Below are 9,428 nucleotides of genomic sequence, written 5' to 3'. Positions count from 1 at the left end.
CCCATTTGACAAGGAACTTTTTGTCAACTTTCACTCCTTCTGATGATGTCTTGCTTTGTTTCAATTCAAATCACCTTTCTGTTTATTTAGAAGCCATGATTTTCACAACACTTGAATAAATGTAAATACCCTGCACTGAGGTGATGTACATAATAAACAAGGGAGCAAGCCAAATCTCAACAGGAGCTCTGTACTTCAGATATACTAATAATATATTTTAATAATACTAATATATTATAAAAATAGCAGATTGTCATTGGCAACGGCAAAAGAGTGGAAACGTCATTCGCACTTGTTTGTAGAAAGACCGTTGTTCGCCTCACATAATTGCTGAACGGAAAGTCCGTTGTTCGAAGCCAGTCCGTTGCTCGAGTCATGTAACGGCTAAACAGAAAGTCCGCTGTTCGCAGGTCCGTTATTTAAGGCGTACGTTATACAAGGCACCACTGTATATTATTATACAATTTTTCACATTTACTTGATTATCACATAATAATTTTAACATTGTTTCCATCTCAGAAATAATACTGTGAAGTTTACGAATAATGCTTGAATTTAAAGATTGAGCATTTTTCACAGCTTCGAGAATTTTTTCTTTACCTTTTATAATTGTTCTGACCGTCGATTTCGGTAGATTAAACTTCTTTGCCAATTCACAAATTTTCATTTTTGTATTGAAGTCTTTAATAATGTTAACTTTACATTCCAAAGATAAAGTTTTTCTTTTCTTGTTTGATGCAGAAGAATCAGTTCTACTTCGTTTAGATTACATAGTAGAGTCTCTCAAACACAGAAATAAATTACACAAAATAAATTGAAGCTATGTGTCGATTCCACGCGACACGTCCAAACATGTAAGCTGAACAATAGTGTGGTGGGAGTGAGTAATCAAGAGTTGCGTGGCACTCAAACAAAAGACGAATCGACGAGATTTGAAAATCGCGTAACTCCAGGTTCACGTAAGTTGGGGTAACATAAGTTGAGGTATTACTGTACAGATTTTGATATAATTCCAATTTACAAGCATAATTTTTCTTGTAAACCTCTCATAAATCAAGGCAAATTTTTTCATTATTTCTTATAGTCAAGATTTGAACCTCATTTAGACATAACTCAGGTATCCTATCTGTGTTCCATAATTAATACAAAAGTGCTACAAAACATCTACCTACTTATCGCCCAATAATTCTAAATGAAATAAAATAAAACAAATGAAAGTGGTGATTAGTTTATTTACTAACATTGTAAGGAACCAAGTCTGAGCATTATTTTTATTTACTTTTATTTTTGCTTTTTATTATATTTTGTTTGGGGCTTATGTTTTGTTAGGACAAAGGTTTCCTCACCATTCACCTTTTAAACTTAGAAGAGAAACCAACTCACCAACGAAAGAAAAGCGCTGTAGAAAAAACTCACGCACACTTGCGTTCCCGAGTGGAAAAAAGTAAGTCTGCACCGAGAAAAAGGGGGGGGAGAAGACCCCACAAGCACAACTTCAATTCGCTAAACCTTAAAAGAATAAAACATCTCGAAAATTGTAAAAAAGAATACTGTAAAAGGTTAGCGAGTATTGTCGGAAAAATAGGCTGCCAGACAAATAGAAAAAATTTATTGTTAGCGAATAAGTATGTAAATGAGGGGAGTGATCGCAGTCAGAATTGTGACGTCACCTCACAGTATAAAGACTGAACGTCAAGTGAAGACAGACGAGGTGAACTCCAGTTAGCAACGAGCTTGGTGAGCTTCGTAGCAGCAAACGAAAGAGAGGTGTCCGATAGGATCAAATAGTTCCAAGGCGATTTTGAAGTTATTTGATTTGTGGATCAATGAATAGAGAAAGTCTTGAGAGTTGAGTAAATAGGTTCCTAGTATATTGAGGTGACGATTAGGATCTTTAATTCATAAGAATTATTGTATATAAGTTAAGTTTTTGAATTTTTGTTGAATTCCAAAGGGGAATAGAATTAGGTTAGAAACTAGATTGATTTGAGTTTTGTCGGGTTGATTCTTATTGAGTTTCATTGAATAAATTGTTGTTTGATTTTTAATAAATTTTGTATATAGTTTATTACTAGAAATTAATTAAATATTTGATTTGTTATTGACTAACTTGGTCATTATTTAATTCGGTGCACACTAAAAGTCCAGGCCTGTCACACTAACGCGAATCCGCGTAAAGTACCCGTTAGGGAACGGCTATTTCCAGCACACAGTCGTGTCGATAATCACTAGAAAAGTCGGAAAAATAATATAGTACTTTACAACATAAAAGAAACTAACTAAGAAGTTTCTCTGCATGGCCTTGAGAAGTCTGTAATGGTTTCACTAGTCATTTTTTGTGGTATCTGAATATTTTAACTGGACAAAAATGTTTTGCACTAAACTTGAAATGTTATACAACTTTATAATTTACACTATGCTTTTGTCTTTCAGGATGTAAGATAGAATTTGCTTCCATGCAAGTGGTTGGGAGTGCATGCCACCCAAATCAATGAATAGCCACAACCAATACCTATACTCCAGTGTAATTGCATTTAATTATGTAATAGAAGTAAGATAGCCCGATTCAATGTTTGTATCTACATCACGTATAAAAATAATAAGCATTAATATAAACTAAAAAAACATTAAACAGAAACATATTTTAATATGTAATGTCTATAATAGGTTTGAGGTGTGAAGAGTACCTTGGGTTAAGACAAATGTAGGGTGACAATATCACCAGTATAGCTTTTGGAAAGAATGATTTGCCCTATCAGATATAGAGTAAATAAGCAGTAAATACAGTAATTGCTATTGCAATCATTGTTGATTTTTTTAGTAAAATCAACAATAATTGCATACACCCACTACAATATTCAATAACACAAAATCAATCACTTATCTCTTTTTTACTGCAGAGAAATAACATATGCTAAAACTAAAAATTTGTTTTCTAACTAGTTGTCTGAGTCATTTTATAGAAAGGGAAAATTATCAGAAATTATCAGTTTTCAAGATACAAGTGCAAGAGTCTAATAATATCAATTAAAATATGGATTGATATACAAAAAATAGAAGAGAACTAAAAGCAAGGATATGAATGTGCGCCCTTAGTAGTTTCCAAAAAACTTGCAGTAGCAGATGAATATATGTGGCATGTAAAGAATTTTTCATGCATTTTAAAGATTTTCTTAGTAAATTTAGCCAAAGCAAAAACAGTTGGGTGAGCTCATAATTACAATTTTAAAATTGACAGATAACCTGCAATTTATTTGCAGGAAATCACAATAAACAGAAAACAAGTAAAATATAATAAAATAAAAATTTTAAAATTAATTTAATAGTAATCAGCAATAGAAAGATATATAGTATAGAAATAAAGTTCATTAAACTGCACAACCATGAAGAAATAAATAACATTACCCCTAGCAAACAAAGACAACATAAATGAAATAAAGAAAATGGAGATGGAAATCTACAAGCCAGCTAATCATAACATGAGAGAATTGTAATCTTATTACATTAGTGATTAGAATACAGTATTTTGTCTTGTAAATTAGGAAGAAAAATAAAAACAACTCATATCAAATTCTCATGTAATGAGTTCTCATCAAGTGAGCTCACACTGTATCAAAATTCAACCATAGTAAATAAGAATTCATTAAAACTACAATACAATTAATTAAATATGCAAAATAATACCATAGTAATATTTATATGTATTAAATACGTTTGACTTTTTAAAACTCAATTAATTTCAAAATGTCAATATTTATTGAAGCTTCAAAAAAATGTATTCTGCTTTATGCTACATCATTATATTCTATAAATGTACAGTAATACCTCGACTTACGCTACCCTGACTTACACGAACCCGGAGTTACGCAATTTTCAAATCTCGTCAATTCAAACTTTTGATTACTCACTCCCCCCCACACTATTGTTCAGTTTACATGTTCGGATGTGTCACACGTAATCAACACATAGCTACAATTTATTTTGTGTTATTTATTTCTGTGTTTGTTATATCTATGGAGACTTGAGAGACTCTATGTGGTGATTTCTTGCAACCATGAACGCATCAAAAGATGAGATAAGATTAACGAGAACATTTATTAGCTTACATACATCCAACTTGGATTTTACACAAATTGTGAAATTATACCCTGACTTACGCGGTTATCGCTCAGTCCCACCTATCACGTAAGTTCGGGATATTACTGTAATATTACAAAATTAGTGATTTATGATGGTACTGTACAAATTGAATATAATTATATAACTGAATAAAGAATGAAATATTGTTTAGCAGAATATTACTTGATAAACAACAGTTTGATTTAGAAGTACTATTGAGAAATTTGAATTAGGATAAATTATTCCTTCTATTAGAAGTTCTCTCTAGACAACACTAGATCATGAAGACAGTTTATATAATCTATATTTCTATAGATTTTAAAATATGAATTTTGGGTTTATTATTATATATTGTGTAAGGGAGCAGTTCATTTAAGCGAGCAGTCCTATTCCTGATTCTCTCCCCTATGTTTTACATGTAATGGAACTCCTGTTAACAGAGCACTGGATAGTAGAGCAGTCTGTTTAAATGAGTGCCATGTTGACAGCTTTTTAGAGCAGATATTAGCTTACATACATCCAATTTGGTTCACATAAAGAAACACTATTCTAAGAAAGATTCATATAAGTCTATCTTCAATCATAACTGTATATCACTGCTCAAGGACATAGTGACAGGGCTCACCATATTATAGTATTTGTTGAGATTTGTTGAAATATGAAATATGATTAGATGAGTGGAGGAAGATGGAGTTAAACAAAATGAAGACAAAACAGANAATTATTAAAATATAGTCAAACTCAAACATAACAGAACCAGTTATAACAATAACCTGACTATAATGACAAAATACTGATGGTTCAGCTACAGCCCTATACTTTAACATTACATTTTATCCTGATATAATGATATTGAAACTTGGTTATAACAACCAAATTTTCCACATTTTTCAACGTTTAGATTGATGTTTTAGCCCTATTTTTAAGGAAAGAATTTAACAGTACATTGTATGTTATCAATCTTTTAGTATTAGTTTAATTTCAGTAGAAAAAGATTTTGGTGAAGAAATGCATAGGCATGGTCCTGCTAATTGTTAAACACATTGCTGCAAAACATCTTGGGTCCATTGGAATGTTTCTGTTGGCTGATAATCTAGTGAAGGATTCAGTCAAGGAAGTTACAGATTATCTTCCTTTAATAGTTAGTCATTTCTGCAAATGTTCAATTCAGCATACAGTAGGAAGAACAGTGTTTCATATAATGGAGTGTTAAAAATGGGAGAGCATAAAAATCTCTTTGTTGAAAACAAAGTTTCCAACATAAAAGAAATTGAAAGAGGTGAAAAAAAGATTATGGTTTGTAAGAACTTTGTCCTGAGCAACTCAACTGTATGCACAATCTGGAAAGACAACGAGAAAATACAAAAAGCATTTGACAAATCAAGAAACAATGTTACAAAAGTAAGAAAACCTATACACGAAGATTTGGATCATGTGATCTTAAAATGATTCACAAAGCAATGGAGTCTAAACATCCAATTAATGGTCCAATCTTAAAAGTTAAAATCAAAAACTTTACTTGCAGCAATGATTGAATTAATCAATTTAAACATTGTCATAGCATTACATTTGGTAAAGTTTGCAGAGAATCAGCTCAAGTAAATTTGCAGACAACAACTGACTGGTTACAAAATGACTGATCTAAGCTTTGTGAAGGATTCAATGCTTTCAGACATTTTTGATGGCAACAAGATGATTGTGTGAGATTGTAGAGGGAGTAATTAAGTAATTAAGTTAATTAGTTAAATTTTAAGAGAAGTGAAAAAACCCCATTTCCTTTCTCTCACCCACACACAATATTATGATGGATAAAAACCGATTAATATCAGTCACTAGGATGTTTGGACTTATGTGGCAAGAAAGTTGATTATTAATGATGGGAAACTGTCAGACAAATTTATGAGGTAAGACAAGTAACAATAACAGATAGAAAATAGCAATAATTCATCAAAACATCCAATTCTTGACAGCCCATATCAGCAAAACCTGGACCCAAGTTGAACTTAGAACACATTAAATCAACTTCCCGAGTTAATTCTCACACGCAACGCATATAAAAGGGTTGCACCCGATCCGGAGGCAAACATACCAAAAAGAGCATAGAAGAAGCTGTACCCACCAGCTCCCATCCTGCCACACTCCAGGCCGAACTTTATCTCCAGATGAATCGAAGAAAGTATCGCCCTACTGATACACCTCAACAAAAGGATGAAGGACTACTTGCCACCTATACTGACAGTTAATCCTGGTGCATTTCACCAATGCCCCATACTATGAGATCAGGGACCATTGGTCTAAGAGGTATTATTTAGTTACTTTATGTAAACTCTCTCTCTCTCTTGGTTGACTTAGAAATTAAGATAGATTTTAAGCACTAAGACAGTCATCCCCGTAGTACTAATCTCAGTCTATGCTTGTTATCTGAGCTACGATTCTCCTATTCTGTATGCTGTAATCCAAAATTTTGTTTTTGTTATATTAAATTTGTTCTGTTTATTTAAATGGGTTGTGATTACTTGTGTATCGCCAACATCTTATCAACAATCTCACGGACCTTCCCACTCGAACTACAAACCCTCTTATTATGCTATCCAATGACAATGTGAGCAGTCACTACATAACTGTCATTGGAGAATGAGTTAAGTCTCGCAACTTAACCCTGATTCCTCACAACTGTTTTATAGACTTACATCTGATAAGACTAAAATTTAAGAGAAAAAATGTTCTGATGGAAAACTGTCAAAGGAACAAGATTTAGCCATAGAAAGGAATCAAGTTACACCAGAGACAATTAGAAACTGCTTCTGTCATGCAAAATTCTCAAACATAGCTGGACGCACAAATTCTGAGGAACTTGAATGGTACAATGATATAAACACTGAAATTATCCCAAATGCAGAGGAGATTCAGCATTATGTTCAAGCAGATGATGATGATATAACCAGTGCAATAAATTCTGATGGTGAGATCATAGCAAAAGTGCAAGAGGAAGATGATACAGGAAATGGCAATGATGAGTGTGAAGAGATTGCAAATTTGAACCTGTTCCTATGCTAAACAAAGTGATTGTCACTTCAAAAATATTGACTCAATTCTTTGAATCTTTTTCCCAAACAGAAAATATGACATTTGTTACTCAGATGACTTAAACATGTGATGGAAAATGCCAAAGACTCAAATTGAAATTATTGACTTTTTTAAGCATTAAAAGCAATTGATGTGTAATGTATAGTGTAGTAAAGGATCAATGCATTAATGAAGTGGTTTCCAAACTTTCTGTACCTTTGCCTCCTCTTTTTTCAGAAAAAAATTGTTGGGCCCCTTCAATTTTCATAACAATCTAATTTCATAAATACTGTCCTTATAATTTATTTAATGGCCTACAAAACATTATACCTTATTAAATAAAGTATATTGTTTGCCAAGGCTCAACTCTTGTTGAGACGTTTTGGCAAGAGTATGGATAGATTTCTATCCATACTCTTGCCAAAACTTGAGTCATTTTGACAAGGGTTGTGAATTAGGCATAACTGTTTTGCTGATTCATTTGTTCAACACCAATTTGACTTTTTTTTTGTTTGTTTGTATAAAAAAATGATAATTTGGTAAAAGCTGCATGTCCCTTGCAATAATCTCATACCCCACAGATTGGAAAACATGCATTAATGCGTATGATTGTCATACTGTGTTTTTACGTTTATCTCAGATACAGTGGAACCCAGCTATAATGACATAAATAAAACAGTTCCTTGAATGCCGTTATAACAAAGGTATATACTGTATATTAAAATTAAAAATTAAAATTTAGGAAAATTTCTGCAGTGTCAGCATTTATTAATAATTTTAACAATTAGGTATTTATACTAATTTTTAATTAACATTTTCTAATTAAATGACAGGGGAGAATGAATTACATTTAATAGTTTAATAGAGATTATTTTCATATTAATTAGAAATGTGATAATTTATGTAACATTTAGAATATATAGCATAATCTTAATAAACTCCTGTACCTGTAAAACTTTTCCAATTATGTACCTTTCACAATGAGTGCATTTAACTCCAAAATTCTTTTGATAGTCTTTTTCACAATAAGGAAGACCATCTCTGTAAATTAAAAATTCTAGATTATTATTAAATTTAAAAAATATTACAAATATTTGAACTTTATACATTATTTTTAGATAATTAAATATTATATAAATTTTCAAAGCACTAAAATATTTATATAATAAACAAAAACTTTTCTTTACAAAATTATAAAAGAATGATTTATTAGATGTTATTATATTTTCAATATTTTATTTAAAACTAAAATTTAGAATATTTTTGTTTTTTATTAGTTAATCTTTAATTATTTTACTAAGAATATTTTTCTATTTTCTCTATCTTCTTTTCTCTTAACTTTTTTATAATTTAATAGTTTTTAATTGTTAAATAAAATAACAAAAGCAAAATCAATTTAATATCTATTTCCTATGAACTGTAAAGAAGGGAATCATACAGAACGTTCTCTCAATAAAATTATATTAAAAATTTTTTGTTTCTATTGTAATGACTTCATTATCATCCCAGTTTTTTAAATAAGATAACAATTATACTTACTTGCAAATATTCATATATTATTCTTATTAATTGAATTATTTGAAACTATCAAAATATGACTATACAGTGATACCCCGAACTTACGCGATAGGTGGGACCGAGCGATAACCATGTAAGTCGAATTCGCGTAAGTCGGGGTATAATTTCGCATTTAAATACATACAAATAATTTTTAATTGGGGCCGGAGACTAAAGAAAACAATAATTTAGAAAAAAATGTTTAATAAAATCTTAGATAATACATATGTATAACAAATTACAGTAGTGCCTCGTATAACGTACTTAATCCGTTCCAGGTGCACATCTGTTAAGTGAAAAATCCATTATACAAAACACATTTTCCCATAGAAATACATGTTAAAACATATAATTTGTTCCGCGGCATAAAATAACCATACTGTATTATAAAAAAAATGAAAATAGAGCAGTCACCAATTATGCCGGGTAGTCAGATGTTGTGAGGAGGAGGTGGAGGAACACTTTCTTTACACATTCATACAGATACAGACTTTTTACTCATTGCAGAACTTTTACTCTTTTTATTGTTTTTAATCGGAGTCAGATTCAGGAGAGACTACCAGAGCTTGCAGGGTCATCTCCTCTTGTTCCATCCTTTGTTTTTTGGCAGCTGGCTTCTTGAAAAACATGTCCAAGGTGGTCTGTTTCTCTCTCTTCTTCAATACCTGTCGGAAATGACGGGCAAG

General features: G+C 31.4%; 1 protein-coding gene across 1 annotated transcript in view; it reads right to left on the bottom strand.

The window, feature by feature from the left end:
- The window catches only part of LOC111621739 (actin-binding LIM protein 3-like), a 106,273-nt gene that overhangs the window by 53,190 nt on the left and 43,655 nt on the right, over positions 1-9,428 (bottom strand). The window contains exon 7 of the mRNA XM_023363966.1: positions 8,133-8,226. Within this exon, the coding sequence (XP_023219734.1) occupies positions 8,133-8,226 (94 nt within the window). The remainder of the gene's footprint in view (positions 1-8,132; positions 8,227-9,428) is intronic.

The sequence above is a fragment of the Centruroides sculpturatus genome, unplaced genomic scaffold (assembly GCF_000671375.1).
Source record: "Centruroides sculpturatus isolate CEXI.00-Female unplaced genomic scaffold, Cexi_2.0 scaffold21, whole genome shotgun sequence".
Classification (NCBI taxonomy): domain Eukaryota; kingdom Metazoa; phylum Arthropoda; class Arachnida; order Scorpiones; family Buthidae; genus Centruroides; species Centruroides sculpturatus.
This window is presented reverse-complemented; position numbering and strand designations above follow the sequence as displayed.